This window comes from Notolepis coatsorum, assembly GCF_963971535.1.
Source record: "Notolepis coatsorum genome assembly, chromosome: 5".
Taxonomy (NCBI): Eukaryota; Metazoa; Chordata; class Actinopteri; order Aulopiformes; family Paralepididae; genus Notolepis; species Notolepis coatsorum.
Genome location: NC_140169.1, coordinates 202,541,087 through 202,567,518, shown reverse-complemented (window position 1 = coordinate 202,567,518; position 26,432 = coordinate 202,541,087). Strand labels below are relative to the sequence as shown.

Below are 26,432 nucleotides of genomic sequence, written 5' to 3'. Positions count from 1 at the left end.
TCTCACGTTCGCTATAAAGTAAAAAACTAAATCAATAGCAATTTTGTGAGTTTTGCCCATGCATATAAAGTAATACAGTCGAGTGTTCCTTCATTAATCCCTGTGGGGGAAATTAATGACTTTGTACACGTCCAGTTCTCCTAAACCCTGAGCCCAGCGCCTCCTGACCTTGGGAGCAGTAACTCCGATAACACCGGCCTGATTCATATGCCTCAGACAGACACACACACACACACACACGCACGCGCACGCGCACACGCACACGCACGCACACACTCACAGTCACACACACATACAGACACACACACTCACAGTCACACACACATACAGACACAGATACACACACACACACACACACACACAGATACACACAGATACACACACACACACACACACACACACAGATAAAGACACACACACACATACATACAGACACAGACAGACACACACAGACAAAGACACACACACAGACAAAGACACACACACCCCCCCCCCCCCCCCCCCCCCCCCCCCCCCCCACCCACCCCCCATGTGTCGGCCGTGCCGGGGCATCAGGGCCATTTGTTTTAGCCTGTGATGTGGAGAGAAGCCGCCCTCCCTTCCCCCGAAGGCTTACAGGAACTTAGCTTCTCCTGACAGGCAGCTAGGTGGCAGCTCAGTGGCCTCAGAGACACCCCCAACCCCCCCCCCCCCCCCCCCCCCAGCTCGCTGGCCTTGACAACCTCCAAATCAGCAGTCCCATTGCGACTTCTACTTGTTAACGGGCATGGAGAGGAAACATCCAGGGAACAGATGGTGGAAGTAAACGGTACACTATCCCCCCCCCCTCACAGTGAGCTGTGGTGTTCCACAAGGAAGCATACTAGGACCGCTACTATTCCTAATTTATGCAAATGACATGTCGTCAGCTTGTGACTGCAACTTGTTCCTGTTTGCGGACGACTCAGCCCTGCTGGTCTCTGACAAGAACAAGTTACAGGTTGAAAAAACCCTCAGCTCGGAACTAGGCAAAATCTGCATATGGCTCGCTGACAACAAACTATCATTACACATGGGCAAAACAGAGTCCATTCTCTTCGGTTCAAATAACAAACTCAGCAAGACCGACGGCTTCTCGGTTACAGTGGGTGACAATATTATCACAAGGAAAGATGAAATTACCTACCTGGGTTCCATCCTAGAGGCTAATCTTTCCTGTGACAAAATGGCATCCAATGTAATAAAAAAAGTCAACCAACGAACGCGATTCTTGTACCGGATCTCCTCTCTGGTAAACAAGAATACCCTGAAGACTCTAGCAGGAGCACTCATTCAAGGGTACTACGACTATGCTTGCACCTCATGGTACCAAAGCACCTCAAAGGCACTAAAAAAACAAATTACAAACATCTCAAAACAAGCTAGTCAGACTACTACTTGACCTGACTCCTAGAACCCACCTCACCCCTGCCCACTTTGACAACCTAGGATGGCTTAGAGTAGACGACAGAGTACAGCAACTTGCAATGGGCCTGGTCTACAAGATACACTACGCGACCAAGGTACCCATGTACATGTCAAAATACTTCCCAAAGGTCAGTGAATACCACGATCACAACACCAGAGGGAGCTCCACAAATCATGTAAAACCCAGATTCGGCTCAAACAAGGGACTAAACACGTTTCGCAATTATGCCACATCAATGTGGAACGCCCTGCCTAAAGCTGTAAAGGAATGTGAATCACTACCCACCTTCAAAAACACTCTCAAAAAACACCTACGTGAGACTGCAATTCGAAACTGGCCCCTACAAATGTCCTAACCTAGTTGTACAGTAAATGACCAAGTAAGGCTTTGTCAATATTCCAATGTACAGTGTTAAATGTGTGTGTGTCCCCTTCCCAACCCCCCCCCCCCCCCCACCTCCAATGTACAGCCCTCACCCAACCCACCCAACCCCACCCCACCCAACCAACCTCCTCCAATGTACAGTTTCTATGCCAAATGTATATACACTCCTTTTCTGGACACTTTTGTATCACAAACAGTACTGTATTTGCAAATCTGATATGTCATAAATGTATAGATGTAGCAGTACTGTCTATCTGTATGTCATGTATGTCATATATGTTATGATGAATTGAAAATGGGGGACCCTGATGTAAACAAGACGAAAGTCTTTCTCTGGTCTGCATCCCCTTAACAATTGTATGTATTGAGCTGTACTGTACTGTACCCATTCTGCAATCTGTTAATAAACTTTTCAATCAATCAATCAATCAATCAATCAATCAATCAATCAGCCTTCGGAGCCACGACCATCCACACAGTACTTACTGCGAATCCAGAACGAAAGAAATTACCCCCGACAGGCAAGTGTAATAAGAGATCAATGTTTTTATTATATCTGCTCATGTCGGGTGACATACATCAGAACCCTGGTCCCGTAATGACACGGAACCAGAGACTACAGTTAAATCTGCTGACCCAAGAAGCAGCAGCCAGCTTCGCCAGCACAACAGATCAAATGCTACCCACACAGACGGCGGCTAACGACATGATCAACGGCAACATTCCTCCTCTACCACCTCTTCAAAAGAACCCACGAGAGGCCACAGCGAGAGGGAAGGAACCGGGGTTCACAACCGAGGCGCCCAGCACGTCGCGGGGACGAAACAGCGAGGCATCGCTCCTCACACCGGCCGCAACTGACGATTCAGCCAGCAGTTGCACCAGCCGACCAGCAAGCGGCGACACACCCTCACCGAAGCCCCAGCAAACTTGGCGAGAGGCTAGAGGGAGAGCGGCGCGGGACATCAAGATCACCAAGAACCCGACGGTTAGCTTGGCTGGCCCCGCCATGCCAGCTAGTCTACCCGGGCCGGGGCCAGGACAAAAGGCACCCCCCCTCCCCCACAATGGAGTACGAACAGACACATCTGTAAACAACCAGCCCCCCCCCCCCCCCCCCACACATCGCGGGCTTTCACACAGAGGAATACAAACTCCAGCAAAGCTGGACAAGCTAAAAGCAATTGGTTTTGATAGCTTATCAGTGAGCTGGATGCAATCCTACCTGGAGGGGAGAGAACAGATGGTAGAGGTAAACGGTACTCTATCCCCCCCCCCTCACAGTGAGCTGTGGTGTTCCACAAGGAAGCATACTAGGACCGCTACTCTTCCTAATTTATGCAAATGACATGTCGTCAGCCTGTGACTGCAACTTGTTCCTGTTTGCGGACGACTCAGCCCTGCTGGTCTCTGACAAGAACAAAAGTTGCAGGTTGAAAAAACCCTCAGCACGGAACTAGGCAAAATCTGCATATGGCTCGCTGATAACAAACTATCATTACACATGGGCAAAACAGAGTCCATTCTCTTCGGTTCAAATAACAAACTCAGCAAGACCGACGGCTTCTCAGTTACAGTGGGTGACAATATTGTCACAAGGAAAGACGAAATTACCTACCTGGGTTCCATCCTAGAGGCAAATCTTTCCTGTGACAAAATGGCATCCAATGTAATAAAAAAAGTCAACCAACGAACTAGATTCTTGTACCGGATCTCCTCTCTGGTAAACAAGAATACCCTGAAGACTCTGGCAGGAGCACTCATTCAATGGTACTACGACTATGCGTGCACCTCATGGTACCAAAGCACCTCAAATGGTATATATGGTAACTCAGAACATTGTACATATGTCTATACCGAACACTGTGACCTCTTTTTCTTCTTCTAAATTACACGTATACTATGTTTGATACTATCTTGTCTAGCACAGTCTCTGGAGCGTAACAGTAAGAAGCATTTTGTATGAAAGTATTCTGTACTTCTGTATGACAACTATTAAAGAAACTTGAAACTTGAGAAACAAAGGCGCTTAAAACAAAATTACAAACTGGTCAGACTACTACTTGACCTGAACCCCAGAACCCACCTCACCCCTGCCCACTTTGACAACCTAGGATGGCTTAGAGTAGACGACAGAGTACAGCAACTTGCAATGGGCCTGGTCTACAAGATACACTATACGACCGGGGTACCCATGTACATGTCAAAATACTTCCCAAAGGTCAGTGAATACCACAACCACTACACCAGAGGAAGCTCAACAAATCATGTAAAACCCAGATTCGGCTCAAACAAGGGACTAAACACGTTTCGCAATTATGCCACAACAATGTGGAACGCCCTACCCAAAGCTGTAAAGGAATGTGAATCACTACCCACATTCAAAACCGCTCTTAAAGAGCACCTACGGGAGGCTGCAATTCTAAACTGGCCACCGTAAATGCCCAAAACCCCCACCACCTCCTAATAGACAGTCTCCTCCCCACCGCATGTATATATTCCCTCCCCGCCGTATGTATATTTCTCTCCCACCCACCCACCCCCTCCTAATGTACAGTCCCCTCCCCATCATATATACTCTGTCAGGATCTAGGGGTAACAGTACTGTATATTTGAATACCGTTATGTCACAAATGTATCAGTACTAAATACCTATATGTCCCTATGCCATAAATGTCATGTATGTTGTGTATGTATGTTTTATTAATGTTATTTACGCCCCACCCTGTTTTTATATTTAACACTGTGTTTAGGACTGTTTTTATTCTTATTTGACTAGCACCTAGGGTTGCATTTTTTTTAATTTCGTTGTAACAACTGTAACAATGACAAAGATCTATTCTATTCTATTCTATTCTATGTCATAAATGTCTATATGAATTGAAAATGGGGGACCCTGATGGAAACAAGACAAACGTCTTTCTCAGGTCTGCATCCCCTTAACAATTGTATGTATTGAGCCGTACTGTATTGTACCCATTCTGCAATCTGTTAAATAAAGTTTTCATTCATTCATTCATTCTAATCGGCTCTGAAGCACCACGCCCGCCCGTCCACAGGCTCGCTGGTGAATAAAACATCGTCACCACTCAAAGCTTGCTCGCTTAAAACTTATGGAACGCCCGGATCCACCAGATGCATGAATGTCACGTTGGTGTTCTTCTCCTTGTTAGCTACTGTGTGTGTGTGTGTGTGTGTGTGAGAGAGAGAGAGAGAGAGGGGAGGGGGGGCGACTGAGGCGAGACGGAGGAAATGGGCTTCTGGATTGGCTGTGGCACCCTGTCTTGACAGATGTGGCTGTATTCATCAAGCATCTTAACCCTTTCACTGCCGCACTACCAAACGGTTAACCCTTTCACTGCGACAATACACATATTGTAACCGTCGGTAGTGTGATAGCAAAGGGTTAACCTTCTGTAGTGTGGTAGTGTGGCAGTGAAAGGGTTAAAGTAGAATCAGAATCAGAAAGGTCTTCATTGCCAAGTACTTTTCACACACGAGGAATTTGCCTTGGACGTTATCGGTGCATTTGCGGACAGACATTAACAGACAGATAATACAATAAAGATAAATATGAGCTAAGTTAAGCACAATAGAATATAATATAATTATGAAAATGAAAATATAGGCCAGGGCTGTACAACTGTAAATAAGAGGTTGAATACAATTATATGGGATATAAACGAAATTAAATATAGCACAATAGAATATAGTACAATTATGTCATGTGACCTAGATCGTATGTACATTTACGAAGGTGTGTGTGCGTGTGTGTGTGTCAGTATCTCTTCCCAGATGCTGCTCAGGAGAAATCATCTGAGAGCTCGGAGAACAAGGTCACACCAACAAACACGGAAGGAAAGTGCGACCAGGATAAAGATCCTGACTTTGTAAGTCTACTTATATAAATGAGGCCAGTAATCTGTTAAAGTAACACGCCAACTTTTTGGGAAATTCGCTTGTTTGCCATCTACCCTGGAGTTAGACAAGCAGATGCATACCCTTTTCTTCTCTGTGCATGCATAAAGCTTAGGGAACACCCGCACCGTTAGCCTAGCTTCACTGGAAGTAGGTGTGCCAGTGTAGCCTAGTTCCCAACAGTCACGAAATACACTCCAAATACAACTCCAAAATGTCCTGTAAACATGTTGTGACCTGTGTTTTTACCACGTGGAGAAATCCAAATTTTAAATTAGACATTTTCGTTTTCTAAGCAGATATATACTCAGACATTTCTTTTGCCAAACCACTGCTGCCTGGGCGCAATGATTTCACGCGTCACCTCAAAAGCCCTGTTGTAACTTCCCTCAATAAAACGAATGTGATTAGTAGCTAGCAACAGGACGCACTTTCATTGAGTGAGGTGGATATCATCAGACAGACTAGCTAATAGTATCTAGATAAATCACAACTTTACATTCAACTACTAGGAACTACTATCACTGTGTGTGTCTGACTCCCACCTAAACGTACAACGTATAACGTATGTAGTAGGGCTGTCCCCGACTAAGGATTTGGATGGTCGACTATGATTGGCCAAAATTTGCCGTTAGTCGACTATTGGACAACAAAAAAAAAAAAAAGTATAATATATATATATATCTTTTTTTTTATCATTCCTTTTGGGCTGTGGCGGGTGCTTAATGTCTGAAGGAGTCGACTGAAGGCTTCTTGTCCTCTGCAAAAGCATGCAATTGGTCCACTGATGGATACATCTTGATATTTGTCTAGTCTAGTGTGTTCATTAGATGGGTGAAATCCTCTTTCAGTGCCTCTGTGCCTGTTTTCGTAGGCAGTTAGCCTCTGGTATGCATGTCATTAGCGTTAGCCACGCTTCTAGGCCTCTTTTCTTTTGGAAAGAATGATACAAAATCAAAGATTTCTTTTTCTTTTTTTTATATATATATTCGACTAAGAGGCTGGCCAGTCGACTATGGCTCCTTTCGACCGATTAGCAGTGGCACGTGGGTAAAATAACTGGGGATGCCAATTTTTTTTAAAGGGGCTATGTACTGCTATTCCTAGCACTATTTGGGCAACTTTACACAATTCCTGTTAGTCTATTGAAGACATCTGTACGTTTTTTTTCCAAAAAAATGCATTGTTTTATATTTCTAATCAAGTACTCAAAACCATCATTTTCCAGCTTCAAGATTTCAGGCTGTTATGGCCCCGCCCATAAGCACTTTGAGTGACAGTCAGCCCACACAGTCTGCTACTGGTAGACTGAGAGAGATAGATAGATAGAGAGAGAGAGAGAGATAGGGGGGGTGGGAGAGAGAGAGAGAGAGAGAGGGGGGGGTGGGAGAGAGAGAGAGAGAGAGAGCTTCTTCCAGAGCGAAACCCGACACCTCTGCACACACTCGGAGAGTCGGAGGGAGAGAGAGAGAGAGAGAGAGAGGGGGGGGGGGTGGGAGGGAGAGAGGGAGAGAGAGAGAGAGCTTCTTCCAGAGCGAAACCCGACACCTCTGCACACACTCGGAGAGTCGGAGGGAGAGAGAGAGAGAGAGAGGGGGGGGGGTGGGAGGGAGAGAGAGAGAGAGAGAGAGAGAGCTTCTTCCAGAGCGAAACTCGACACCTGCACACACTCGGAGGGAGGGAGGGAGAGAGGGAGGGAGGGAGAGAGGGAGAGAGAGGGAGAGAGAGGGAGAGAGAGAGAGAGATTCTTCCAGAGCGAAACCCGACACCTCTGCAGTGCACACACTCCGGAGCGAGTGCCGCGTGTGCCGTGCAGCAGGTCCACCCCCCCTCTCTCTCCATCTCTCTCTCCCTCCAGAGCGCACGCAGAGGCGTCAGGCCCCACTCCGCCTCGCAGCATGAGGAAGTGGCTTCCACTCGCTGTCTAGTCTAGGTAGAATGGGGGCGGGCATTAGCTCCAACCACAGAGCCAATCGCATCACTGTGCGCTACCCATCGGCCGTATGACGTATATCAGCCGTTCAAATCAAAATGGCCTGATTTACTGGAGGAGGAAAGGGGCTGAGCTGAATCAGAGCAATCCGCCAATATGGTATTTAGACACTAAAACACATTGATACGAACTCCTATTACTATAATACAATGCTAGAGACAGAAAAATGACATTTATAGTACATGTCACCTTTAAATTAAAAATGTGTTTTTTTTTTTATTAATTATATATATATATTTAAGCCAAATAATAGTGTGACAAAATAAAAATGCACACTAAATAAAAATACACATTTCAAGTGTAAACATACAGCTATATTCCATGGGCTAGATTTAATAAGATTCGAGCTGAGTAAAGCTTTTCCCCACACCTCCAGGGCGGCAAATGTACAGAGGCTAGAGTACTTAGTTTGCTGACGGACCTGTTTTAAGGTGTGGGAAGGGCTTTAGTCAGCTCGAATCTGATTGGCTAGTATTGGTTTTGGACTACACATACATGAATCACATGGTGGAAGTTGGAGAAAGACACCTCCCCTCTGCCTCCTCTCCTCTGCCTCAGTGTGTTAGAGAGAGTGAGAAGGAGAAGAGGGAGACATTTCAAAAAAATAAATGATAACACAGAGATGAAAAATTATGATTTTTTATTATTATTGTAAACTATATAAAATAAAATAAATAATAATATATATAATTTTTTCATATTTCATATTAATTCATATTTTAATAATGGGGAAGCCTGGCTTCCGTTGGCTTCCAGGAGGATTTGCCACTGCCGATTAGTCGACTAATCTACTAATAGGGGTCAGCCCTAGTATGAAGTATATCACGCCATACTGCATACTGCACCTGTGTATAATGTATACTTACTTACTCATAGCATATATTTAGATTATAGCGTCTATTGTAACTATATTTATTGTAAGGCAAATATATAACATACATACCCTCATCTGCACCTTGACTTATTTACACTGCCTACTTGCTCATATGCACATACTCGGAGTAAATTATATTGTTATGTTGTTGTTTACACTGCCTATTTTTATTTTTTACTTCCCCACTGTACTATCATTTTATGACTTGTATAATGTCTTCTACTATCACCATGTACCTGTACCTCCCCCCATCCTACTATGATGCCTGCATTTTCCCAAGGGGATCAATAAAGGAGTATCCTATCTTATCTTATTTGTTTATACATACCATTAGTCACACACTTTGTGGATACATACTAAGTTTGTGTAACACATCCTGGCCTAGAGAGACCTAATCACACAAATACATGTTTGATTACAGTTTTGTTGTGTTCTTCTCACATGTCTTTGTTCACAGAATGTTACATGTGACCACAGAACTTGTAATACACACGGCAGTTTAGTACAATACCTTCCTTCTAGATTATTTATATAAATGTTCAATTCGTTTTATGACCATAAGCTGTGTAGTCATTATCTGTGATTAGACATTTCACTGGTACAACTCAAATGATTAGGCCTACACATGGCAGTTTAGCACAAATAAATAAGAGAACTCAAACTGAGAAAGGCTGTAATTTATTTTACAATAAGCGGTGTAACAATACAATAATAATAGTCACAAAACTATTCCCCACTTATGAGTTGAAAAAGTGTGGAAGGCACTTTGGGTGTCCAGCTGGGTGCCAGGGCAATAGATGTGTTTCTGTGGGTGGCTGTCTGCTCAGGACTAGTCAGCCGCACAGTTAGTGGGAGTCTGAACTCTGCAGTAGCTCTTCAGCAGGACTAGTCAGCCGCACAGTTAGTGGGAGTCTGAACTCTGCAGTAGCTCTTCAGCAGGACTAGTCAGCTGCACAGTTAGTGGGAGTCTGAACTCTGCAGTAGCTCTTCAGCAGGACTAGTCAGCCGCACAGTTAGTGGGAGTCTGAACTCTGCAGTAGCTCTTCAGCAGGACTAGTCAGCTGCACAGTGAGTGGGAGTCTGAACTCTGCAGTAGCTCTTCAGCAGGACTAGTCAGCTGCACAGTGAGTGGGAGTCTGAACTCTGCAGTAGCTCTTCAGCAGGACTAGTCAGCTGCACAGTGAGTGGGAGTCTGAACTCTGCAGTAGCTCTTCAGCAGGACTAGTCAGCTGCACAGTGAGTGGGAGTCTGAACTCTGCAGTAGCTCTTCAGCAGGACTAGTCAGCTGCACAGTGAGTGGGAGTCTGAACTCTGCAGTAGCTCTTCAGCAGGACTAGTCAGCTGCACAGTGAGTGGGAGTCTGAACTCTGCAGTAGCTCTTCAGCAGGACTAGTCAGCTGCACAGTGAGTGGGAGTCTGAACTCTGCAGTAGCTCTTCAGCAGTACAGCTGTTCTGTGTTGAATGTGGTCGTCACTCACTTCACCCTAATTGATAAATGACAGAACATGGATAAAAACGTATTATTATTAGTAATTAGGGATGTCCGATATTATCGGCCTACCGATATTATCTGCCCATATTGGCATTAAAATGTGATATTGGAAATGATCTGTATAGTTTTTTTTAAACATTTATTTCACCTTTATTTACCCAGGCAAGCAAGTAAGAACAAATTCAGATTTTATTTATTGTCAAAAGTATGCATAATGTTGTGTTAATTCCGTTAATTACCTGAAATTATTCTGTTTTTTGGGGGGGGGGGGGGACCCTGCATATATCGATATCGGTATCAGAAATTAAGAGTTGGACAATATTGGTATATCGGTATCGGTAAAAAAGCCAATATCAAGCATCCCTATTCGTAATACATACATGAAGGCAATATATTTGGAATGCAATTCATTATAGCTGATCCAACACACATTCAAAAATACCATATTGGATACAATTATTGAAATACAGTAGAATAAAGAAAAGGTAATGGCACCAGGCAAATTAGGGTTTGCATAATGAAACCACGGCAAAGTTCCAATGTTTTACAAACATTTCTGAGTCATTGCATTCCCTTGGTATAGCTAGATTGAGCAGTGCTCTGTAATGCCTGGGGCGACTGCAGGCTTGGTGATAGCACACTGCTGAATCCAACGTTTACAATAGTAGCCTATAGAAATGAACAATGAAGACACTTTTATGCTAATTTATTTGGTCTGTTCATATAACCTGAACCCCTGAGTAAACAAAATAGGTTACCCAATTTACGATTATTTTACGAGGATTATACTAGGATAGTCCAGAAAAGTTGTGTCCTATTCATCCATTCTCACAATGTTAGACAGGTGGAATACAGCCTTCCATCTAAAAACATAACGGAACACTTACCACAGCCATGGTTGGCATTGTTTCACTTTCTCCTCTCTGTGCGATGCCGATGAATGGGATGGCCATATCTCACTTTCTGCATTGTACCTCACTGTTTACAAATTGTTACTGTATATTGTATATATGTATATTGTATATTCCTCTTTACTTACTTTTTACTTACTTTCTTACTTTTTTTTACTGTATGGAGCACACACTCAGGGGCTCATACAGAACCAAGCATTTCACCATAAAGTATGTGTATTTTATTGCGATAATTAATAAATTAACTTGAAACTTGAACTATCCGTCAGAAAAAGTTTCATGGTTCGAGTTCTAAGTTTCCATTTTTTCACAATAGTCATCTTGTGCAAAATGCTCTGAGCAAACGCGCTGGTTCTTTATTTTTTTTGTTCTTTCCGTATTTTTCACCCATCGAACCCGGTGTCTCTTGCGTTGGTGACGAACGCAATAACCGCTGCGCCACCCAGCCGCCTTTCGGCAATTTTTTTTTTAGAGTATGCATATGCTTAAAAAACGAAAATGTCATTTAAAGGTCACAACATGTTTACAGGAAAGTTTTGGAGTTATATTTGGAGTGTATTTTGTGACTAGGCTACATGGAGGAACCTACTTCCAGTGAATGACGCTAAGCTAGGCTAACAGTGTGGGTGTTCACTACGCCAACTGCATGCACAGAGAAGAAAAGGGTATGTATCTCTGCTTGTCTAACTAGAGGGTAGATGGCAAATAAGCTAATTTTCCCAAAATGTTGGCGTGTTCCTTTAATGGGGCTCTAATACAACTAAACACTTGATGGTTTATATCCTAATCTGATTCAGTTCTCCATATATATATATATATTTTTTTTTGTATATATACATGCAACTTACCGTAACATATACATACAACTTACTGTGACATACTGTATACATATAACAACTTACTGTAACATATACATACAACAACTTATCGTAACATATAGGCCTACACACAACAACTTACCGTAACATATACATACAACAACTTACCGTAACATATAGGCCTACATACAACAACTTACCGTAACATATACATACAACAACTTACCGTAACATATACATACAACAACTACCGTAACATATAGGCCTACATACAACAACTTACCGTAACATATACATACAATAACTTACTGTAACATATACATACAACAACTTACCGTAATATATACATACAACAACTTACCGTAACATATACACACAACAACTTACTGTAACATATACACACACAACAACTTACCGTAACATATCCACACAACAACTTACTGTAACATATACACACAACAACTTACCGTAACATATATACACAACAACTTACCGTAACATATATACACAGCAACTTACCGTAACATATACACACAACAACTTACCGTAACATATACACACAACAACTTACCGTAACATATACATACAACAACTTACCGTAACATATACACACAACAACTTACCGTAACATATCCACACAACAACTTACCGTAACATATACACACAGCAACTTACCGTAACATATACACACAACAACTTACCGTAACATATACACACAGCAACTTACCGTAACATATACACACAGCAACTTACCGTAACATATACACACAACAACTTACCGTAACATATACACACAGCAACTTACCGTAACATATCCACACAACAACTTACCGCAACATATCCACACAACAACTTACCGTAACATATACATACAACAACTTACCGTAACATATCCACACAACAACTTACCGTAACATATCCACACAACAACTTACTGTAACATATACACACAACAACTTACCATAACATATCCACACAACAACTTACCTTAACATATCCACACAACAACTTACCGTAACATATCCACACAACAACTTACCGTAACATATACACACAACAACTTACCGTAACATATACACACAACAACTTACCGTAACATATACACACAACAACTTATCATAACATATACACACAGCAACTTACCGTAACATATACATACAACAACTTACTGTAACATATACACACAACAACTTACCGTAACATATCCACACAGCAACTTACCGTAACATATACATACAACAACTTACCGTAACATATACATACAACAACTTATCGTAACATATACACACAACAACTTACCGTAACATATCCACACAACAACTTACTGTAACATATCCATACAACAACTTACCGGAACATATATACACAACAACTTACCGTAACATATACATACAACAACTTACCGTAACATATACACACAACAACTTACCGTAACATATCCACACAACAACTTACCGTAACATATCCACACAACAACTTACCGTAACATATACACACAACAACTTACCATAACATATCCACACAACAACTTACCGTGACATATACACACAACAACTTACCGTAACATATCCACACAACAACTTACCGTAACATATCCACACAACAACTTACCGTAACATATACACACAACAACTTACCGTAACATATACACACAACAACTTACCGTAACATATACACACAACAACTTACCGTAACATATACACACAACAACTTATCATAACATATACACACAACAACTTATCATAACATATACACACAACAACTTACTGTAACATATACACACAACAACTTATCATAACATATACACACAACAACTTATCATAACATATACACACAACAACTTACCGTAACATATCCACACAACAACTTACCGTAACATATACACACAACAACTTATCATAACATATACACACAGCAACTTACCGTAACATATACATACAACAACTTACCGTAACATATACATACAACAACTTATCGTAACATATACACACAACAACTTACGTAACATATCCACACAACAACTTACCGTAACATATACACACAACAACTTACCGTAACATATACACACAACAACTTACCGTAACATATCCACACAACAACTTACCGTAACATATCCACACAACAACTTACCGTAACATATCCACACAACAACTTACCGTAACATATCCACACAACAACTTACCGTAACATATCCACACAACAACTTACCGTAACATATCCACACAACAACTTACCGTAACATATCCACACAACAACTTACCATAACATATACACACAACAACTTATCATAACATATACACACAACAACTTACCGTAACATATACACACAACAACTTATCATAACATATACACACAACAACTTATCATAACATATACACACAACAACTTACCGTACCATATACACACAACAACTTACCGTAACATATACACACAACAACTTACCGTAACATATCCACACAACAACTTACCGTAACATATACACACAACAACTTATCATAACATATACACACAACAACTTATCATAACATATACACACAACAACTTACCGTAACATATCCACACAACAACTTACCGTAACATATACACACAACAACTTACCGTAACATATACACACAACAACTTACCGTAACATATACACACAACAACTTACCGTAACATATCCACACAACAACTTACCGTAACATATACACACAACAACTTACCGTAACATATACACACAACAACTTACCGTAACATATACACACAACAACTTACCGTAACATATCCACACAACAACTTACCGTAACATATACACACAACAACTTACCGTGACATATACACACAACAACTTACCGTAACATATACATACAACAACTTACCGTGACATATACACACAACAACTTACCGTAACATATCCACACAACAACTTACCGTAACATATACACACAACAACTTACCGTAACATATACACACAACAACTTATCATAACATATACACACAACAACTTATCGTAACATATACACACACCAACTTACCGTAACATATACACACAACAACTTACCGTAACATATACATACAACAACTTACCGTAACATATACACACAACAACTTACAGTAACATCCACACAACAACTTACTGTAACATATCCATACAACAACTTACCGTGACATATACACACAACAACTTACCGTAACATATCCACACAACAACTTACCGTAACATATACACACAACAACTTACCGTAACATATCCACACAACAACTTACCGTAACATATACACACAACAACTTACCTTAACATATACACACAACAACTTACCGTAACATATCCACACAACAACTTACCGTAACATATACACACAACAACTTACCGTAACATATACACACAACAACTTACCGTAACATATACACACAACAACTTACCGTAACATATACACACAACAACTTACCTTAACATATACACACAACAACTTACCGTAACATATCCACACAACAACTTACCGTAACATATACACACAACAACTTACCGTAACATATACATACAACAACTTACCGTAACATATACACACAACAACTTACCGTAACATATACACACAACAACTTACCGTAACATATACATACAACAACTTACCGTGACATATACACACAACAACTTACCGTAACATATACACACAACAACTTATCGTAACATATACACACAACAACTTACCATAACATATACACACAACAACTTACCGTAACATATACATACAACAACTTACCGTAACATATACATACAACAACTTACCGTAACATATACACACAACAACTTACAGTAACATCCACACAACAACTTACTGTAACATATCCATACAACAACTTACAGTAACATCCACACAACAACTTACTGTAACATATCCATACAACAACTTACCGTGACATATACACACAACAACTTACCGTAACATATCCACACAACAACTTACCGTAACATATACACACAACAACTTACCGTAACATATCCACACAACAACTTACCGTAACATATACACACAACAACTTACCTTAACATATACACACAACAACTTACCGTAACATATCCACACAACAACTTACCGTAACATATACACACAACAACTTACCGTAACATATACACACAACAACTTACCGTAACATATACACACAACAACTTACCGTAACATATACACACAACAACTTACCTTAACATATACACACAACAACTTACCGTAACATATCCACACAACAACTTACCGTAACATATACACACAACAACTTACCGTAACATATACATACAACAACTTACCGTAACATATACACACAACAACTTACCGTAACATATACACACAACAACTTACCGTAACATATACATACAACAACTTACCGTAACATATACACACAACAACTTACCGTAACATATACACACAACAACTTATCGTAACATATACACACAACAACTTACCATAACATATACACACAACAACTTACCGTAACATATACATACAACAACTTACCGTAACATATACACACAACAACTTACCGTAACATCCACACAACAACTTACCGTAACATATCCATACAACAACTTACCGTAACATATATACACAACAACTTACCGTAACATATACACACAACAACTTACCGTAATATATCCACACAACAACTTAACGTAACATATACACACAACAACTTACCGTAACATATATACACAACAACTTACCGTAACATATATACACAACAACTTATCGTAACATATACACACAACAACTTACCGTAGCATATACATACAACAACTTACCGTAATATATCCACACATCAACTTAACGTAACATATACACACAACAACTTACCGTAACATATATACACAACAACTTATCGTAACATATACACACAACAACTTACCATAACATATACACACAACAACTTACCGTAACATATACACACAACAACTTACCGTAACATATACACACAACAACTTACCGTAACATATACACACAACAACTTACCGTAACATATATACACAACAACTTACCGTAACATATACACACAACAACTTACCGTAACATATCCACACAACAACTTACCGTAACATATCCACACAACAACTTACGTAACATATCCACACAACAACTTACCGTAACATATACACACAACAACTTACCATAACATATCCACACAACAACTTACCGTAACATATCCACACAACAACTTACCATAACATATCCACACAACAACTTATCATAACATATACACACAACAACTTATCATAACATATACACACAACAACTTATCGTAACATATACACACAACAACTTACCGTACCATATACACACAACAACTTACTGTAACATATACACACAACAACTTACCGTAACATATACACACAACAACTTACCGTAACATATACACACAACAACTTACCGTAACATATACACACAACAACTTACCGTAACATATCCACACAACAACTTACCGTAACATATACACACAACAACTTACCGTAACATATACACACAACAACTTACCGTAACATATATACACAACAACTTACCGTAACATATATATACACCAATTTACCGTAACATATCCACACAACAACTTACCGTAACATATATACACAACAACTTACCGTAACATATACACACAACAACTTACCGTAACATATCCACACAACAACTTACCGTAACATATACACACAACAACTTACCGTAACATATCCACACAACAACTTACCGTAACATATACACACAACAACTTACCGTAACATATACATACAACAACTTACCGTAACATATACACACAACAACTTACCGTAACATATACACACAACAACTTATCGTAACATATACACACAGCAACTTACCGTAACATATACATACAACAACTTATCATAACATATACACACAACAACTTACCGTAACATATACACACAACAACTTATCATAACATATACACACAACAACTTACCGTAACATATACATACAACAACTTACCGTAACATATACATACAACAACTTACCGTAACATATACACACAACAACTTACCGTAACATCCACACAACAACTTACCGTAACATATACATACAACAACTTACCGTAACATATATACACAACAACTTACCGTAACATATACATACAACAACTTACCGTAATATATCCACACAACAACTTAACGTAACATATACACACAACAACTTACCGTAACATATATACACAACAACTTACCGTAACATATATACACAACAACTTACCGTAACATATACACACAACAACTTACTGTAACATATACACACAACAACTTACCATAACATATACACACAACAACTTACCGTAACATATACACACAACAACTTACTGTAACATATATACACAACAACTTACCGTAACATATATACACAACAACTTACCGTAACATATATACACAACAACTTACCGTAACATATACACACAACAACTTACCATAACATATACACACAACAACTTACCGTAACATATCCACACAACAACTTACCGTAACATATACACACAACAACTTACCATAACATATACACACAACAACTTATCATAACATATACACACAACAACTTATCGTAACATATACACACAACAACTTACCGTACCATATACACACAACAACTTACCGTAACATATACACACAACAACTTATCATTACATATACACACACCAACTTACCGTGACATATACACACAACAACTTACCGTAACATATACACACAACTTACCGTAACATATCCACACAACAACTTACCGTAACATATACACACAACAACTTACCGTAACATATACACCAACTTACCGTAACATATCCACACAACAACTTACCGTAACATATCCACACAACAACTTACCGTAACATATCCACACAACAACTTACCGTAACATATACATACAACAACTTATCATAACATATACACACAACAACTTACCGTAACATATACACACAACAACTTATCATAACATACACACACAACAACTTACCGTAACATATACACACAACAACTTACCGTAACATATACACACACCAACTTACCGTAATATATCCACACAACAACTTACCGTAACATATATACACAACAACTTACCGTAACATATCCACACAACAACTTACCGTAACATATCCACACAACAACTTACCGTAACATATTCACACAACAACTTACCGTAACATATACACACAACAACTTACCTTAACATATACACACAACAACTTATCGTAACATATACACACAACAACTTACCATAACATATACACACAACAACTTACCGTACCATATACACACAACAACTTATCATAACATATCCATACAACAACTTACCATAACATATACACACAACAACTTACCGTAACATATACACACAACAACTTACCGTAACATATCCACACAACAACTTACCGTAACATATACACACAACAACTTACCGTAACATATCCACACAACAACTTACCGTAACATATCCACACAACAACTTACCGTAACATATCCACACAACAACTTACCGTAACATATACACACAACTTACCGTAACATATATACACAACAACTTACCGTAACATATACACACAACAACTTACCGTAACATATCCACACAACAACTTACCGTAACATATCCACACAACAACTTACGTAACATATCCACACAACAACTTACCGTAACATATACACACAACAACTTACCGTAACATATCCACACAACAACTTACCGTAACATATCCACACAACAACTTACCGTAACATATACACACAACAACTTACCGTAACATATCCACACAACAACTTATCATAACATATACACACAACAACTTATCATAACATATACACACAACAACTTATCGTAACATATACACACAACAACTTACCGTAACATATACACACAACAACTTATCATAACATATGCATACAACAACTTATCATTACATATACACACACCAACTTACCGTGACATATACACACAACAACTTACCGTAACATATACACACAACTTACCGTAACATATACACACAACAACTTACCGTAACATATCCACACAACAACTTACCGTAACATATCCACACAACAACTTAACGTAACATATATACACAACAACTTATCGTAACATATACACACAACAACTTACTGTAACATATACACACAACAACTTACCATAACATATACACACAACAACTTACCGTAACATATACACACAACAACTTACCATAACATATCCACACAACAACTTACCGTAACATATCCACACAACAACTTAACGTAACATATATACACAACAACTTATCGTAACATATACACACAACAACTTACTGTAACATATACACACAACAACTTACCATAACATATACACACAACAACTTACCGTAACATATACACACAACAACTTACCGTAACATATACACACAACAACTTACCGTAACATATACACACAACAACTTACCGTAACATATATACACAACAACTTACCGTAACATATACACACAACAACTTACCGTAACATATCCACACAACAACTTACCGTAACATATCCACACAACAACTTACGTAACATATCCACACAACAACTTACGTAACATATACACACAACAACTTACCGTAACATATCCACACAACAACTTACCATAACATATACATACAACAACTTACCGTACCATATACACACAACAACTTACCGTAACATATACACACAACAACTTATCATTACATATACACACAACAACTTACCGTAACATATACACACAACAACTTACCGTAACATATACACACAACAACTTACCGTAACATATACACACAACAACTTACCGTAACATATACACACAACAACTTACCGTAACATATACATACAACAACTTACCGTAACATATACACACAACAACTTACCGTAACATATACATACAACAACTTATCATTACATATACACACAACAACTTACCGTGACATATACACACAACAACTTACCGTAACATATACACACAACAACTTACCGTAACATATCCACACAACAACTTACCGTAACATATACACACAACAACTTACCGTAACATATACACACACCAATTTACCGTAACATATCCACACAACAACTTACCGTAACATATATACACAACAACTTACCGTAACATATCCACACAACAACTTACCGTAACATATCCACACAACAACTTACCGTAACATATCCACACAACAACTTACCGTAACATATACACACAACAACTTACCGTAACATATCCACACAACAACTTACCGTAACATATACACACAACAACTTACCGTAACATATCCACACAACAACTTACCGTACCATATACACACAACAACTTACCGTAACATATACACACAACAACTTACCGTAACATATACACACAACAACTTATCATTACATATACACACAACAACTTACCGTGACATATACACACAACAACTTACCGTAACATATACACACAACAACTTACCGTAACATATCCACACAACAACTTACCGTAACATATACACACAACAACTTACCGTAACATATACACACACCAATTTACCGTAACATATCCACACAACAACTTACCGTAACATATATACACAACAACTTACCGTAACATATCCACACAACAACTTACCGTAACATATCCACACAACAACTTACCGTAACATATCCACACAACAACTTACCGTAACATATACACACAACAACTTACCATAACATATCCACACAACAACTTACCGTAACATATCCACACAACAACTTACCGTAACATATACACACAACAACTTACCGTAACATATACACACAACAACTTATCATAACATATATACACAACAACTTACCGTAACATATCCACACAACAACTTACCGTAACATATACACACAACAACTTACCGTAACATATACACACAACAACTTATCATAACATATCCACACAACAACTTACCGTAACATATCCACACAACAACTTACCGTAACATATACATACAACAACTTACCGTAACATATACACACAACAACTTACCGTAACATATACACACAACAACTTATCGTAACATATACACACAGCAACTTACCGTAACATATACATACAACAACTTATCATAACATATACACACAACAACTTACCGTAACATATACACACAACAACTTACCGTAACATATACACACAACAACTTATCGTAACATATACACACAGCAACTTACCGTAACATATACACACAACAACTTACCGTAACATATACACACAACAACTTACCGTAACATATCCACACAACAACTTAACGTAACATATACATACAACAACTTACCGTAACATATACACACAACAACTTACCGTAACATATACACACAACAACTTACCGTAACATATACACACAACAACTTACCGTAACATATACACACAACAACTTACCATAACATATCCATACAACAACTTACCGTAACATCCACACAACAACTTACCATAACATATACACACAACAACTTACCGTAACATATCCATACAACAACTTACCGTAACATATACACACAACAACTTACCGTAACATCCACACAACAACTTACCATAACATATCCATACAACAACTTACCGTAACATATATACACAACAACTTACCGTAACATATACATACAACAACTTACCGTAATATATCCACACAACAACTTAACGTAACATATACACACAACAACTTACCGTAACATATATACACAACAACTTACCGTAACATATATACACAACAACTTACCGTAACATATACACACAACAACTTACTGTAACATATACACACAACAACTTACCATAACATATACACACAACAACTTACCGTAACATATACACACAACAACTTACCGTAACATATACACACAACAACTTACCGTAACATATACACACAACAACTTACCGTAACATATATACACAACAACTTACCGTAACATATACACACAACAACTTACCGTAACATATCCACACAACAACTTACCGTAACATATCCACACAACAACTTACGTAACATATCCACACAACAACTTACCGTAACATATACACACAACAACTTATCGTAACATATACACACAGCAACTTACCGTAACATATACACACAACAACTTACCGTAACATATACACACAACAACTTATCATAACATATCCACACAACAACTTACCGTAACATATCCACACAACAACTTACCGTAACATATACATACAACAACTTACCGTAACATATACACACAACAACTTACCGTAACATATACACACAACAACTTATCGTAACATATACACACAGCAACTTACCGTAACATATACATACAACAACTTATCATAACATATACACACAACAACTTACCGTAACATATACACACAACAACTTACCGTAACATATACACACAACAACTTATCGTAACATATACACACAGCAACTTACCGTAACATATACACACAACAACTTACCGTAACATATACACACAACAACTTACCGTAACATATCCACACAACAACTTAACGTAACATATACATACAACAACTTACCGTAACATATACACACAACAACTTACCGTAACATATACACACAACAACTTACCGTAACATATACACACAACAACTTACCGTAACATATACACACAACAACTTACCATAACATATCCATACAACAACTTACCGTAACATCCACACAACAACTTACCATAACATATACACACAACAACTTACCGTAACATATACACACAACAACTTACCGTAACATCCACACAACAACTTACCATAACATATCCATACAACAACTTACCGTAACATATATACACAACAACTTACCGTAACATATACATACAACAACTTACCGTAATATATCCACACAACAACTTAACGTAACATATACACACAACAACTTACCGTAACATATATACACAACAACTTACCGTAACATATATACACAACAACTTACCGTAACATATACACACAACAACTTACTGTAACATATACACACAACAACTTACCATAACATATACACACAACAACTTACCGTAACATATACACACAACAACTTACCGTAACATATACACACAACAACTTACCGTAACATATACACACAACAACTTACCGTAACATATATACACAACAACTTACCGTAACATATACACACAACAACTTACCGTAACATATCCACACAACAACTTACCGTAACATATCCACACAACAACTTACGTAACATATCCACACAACAACTTACCGTAACATATACACACAACAACTTATCGTAACATATACACACAGCAACTTACCGTAACATATACACACAACAACTTACCGTAACATATACACACAACAACTTATCATAACATATCCACACAACAACTTACCGTAACATATCCACACAACAACTTACCGTAACATATACATACAACAACTTACCGTAACATATACACACAACAACTTACCGTAACATATACACACAACAACTTATCGTAACATATACACACAGCAACTTACCGTAACATATACATACAACAACTTATCATAACATATACACACAACAACTTACCGTAACATATACACACAACAACTTACCGTAACATATACACACAACAACTTATCGTAACATATACACACAGCAACTTACCGTAACATATACACACAACAACTTACCGTAACATATACACACAACAACTTACCGTAACATATCCACACAACAACTTAACGTAACATATACATACAACAACTTACCGTAACATATACACACAACAACTTACCGTAACATATACACACAACAACTTACCGTAACATATACACACAACAACTTACCGTAACATATACACACAACAACTTACCATAACATATCCATACAACAACTTACCGTAACATCCACACAACAACTTACCATAACATATACACACAACAACTTACCGTAACATATACACACAACAACTTACCGTAACATCCACACAACAACTTACCATAACATATCCATACAACAACTTACCGTAACATATATACACAACAACTTACCGTAACATATACATACAACAATTTACCGTAATATATCCACACAACAACTTAACGTAACATATACACACAACAACTTACCGTAACATATATACACAACAACTTACCGTAACATATATACACAACAACTTACCGTAACATATACACACAACAACTTACTGTAACATATACACACAACAACTTACCATAACATATACACACAACAACTTACCGTAACATATACACACAACAACTTACCGTAACATATACACACAACAACTTACCGTAACATATACACACAACAACTTACCGTAACATATATACACAACAACTTACCGTAACATATACACACAACAACTTACCGTAACATATCCACACAACAACTTACCGTAACATATCCACACAACAACTTACGTAACATATCCACACAACAACTTACCGTAACATATACACACAACAACTTACCGTAACATATCCACACAACAACTTACCGTAACATATCCACACAACAACTTACCGTAACATATATACACAACAACTTACCGTAACATATACACACAACAACTTACCGTAACATATCCACACAACAACTTACCGTAACATATCCACACAACAACTTACTGTAACATATACACACAACAACTTACCGTAACATATCCACACAACAACTTACCGTAACATATACACACAACTTACCGTAACATATACACACAACAACTTACCGTAACATATCCACACAACAACTTACCGTAACATATACACACAACAACTTACCATAACACACAACAACTTACCGTAACATATCCATACAACAACTTACCGTAACATATACACACAACAACTTACCGTAACATATCCACACAACAACTTACCGTAACATATCCACACAACAACTTACCGTAACATATCCACACACCAACTTACCGTAACATATCCATACAACAACTTACCGTAACATATCCATACAACAACTTACCGTAACATATCCACACAACAACTTACCGTAACATATATACACACAACAACTTACCGTAACATATCCATACAACAACTTACCGTAACATATCCACACAACAACTTACCGTAACATATCCATACAACAACTTACCGTAACATATCCACACAACAACTTACCGTAACATATACACACAACGACTTACCGTAACATATCCACACAACAATGATAATGTATCACACAACACCTCTCATCCTCGGCTCCAGAGTCTGTTCAGCCAGCTGAAGTCTGCTCCCACTGACAGCGTGACCTACCGCCTGGCACTGTGCATGTGTCTGGTCAACTTCTACCACGGAGGCGTGCGCGCCGTGGCCCACCTCTGGCAGGAGTTTATCCTGGAGATGCGCTACCGCTGGGAGAACAACTACCTCATCTGCGGGTAAACATAACATTGGCTGCGTTTACATGGACAGTTTATTCCCCTTTTCATTCGGAATTAACGTTAAATCCTATTTAAAGTTATCATGTAAACATCTGAAAATACTTAATTCCGAATGAAAATGGCCATTCCGAAATAAAATCCATTCCGATGTAAGTGGCCGGTTTATTCCGTTTATCATTCCGAATTAAAGCTTTTTCTGTCCATGTAAACGCTTTTTCGGAATTAGTTCCCCCCGGTCTTTCTGCGCATGATCGCGCATAGGCT

The 26,432-nt window shown here is 38.7% G+C and overlaps 1 protein-coding gene across 1 annotated transcript in view; it reads left to right on the top strand.

Annotated features, from left to right (window-relative positions):
* The window catches only part of rab3gap1 (RAB3 GTPase activating protein subunit 1), a 248,328-nt gene that overhangs the window by 78,166 nt on the left and 143,730 nt on the right, over positions 1-26,432 (top strand). Inside the window, 2 exon segments of the mRNA XM_084313830.1 lie at positions 5,614-5,721; positions 25,993-26,165. Coding sequence (XP_084169956.1) covers positions 5,614-5,721; positions 25,993-26,165 — 281 coding nt within the window.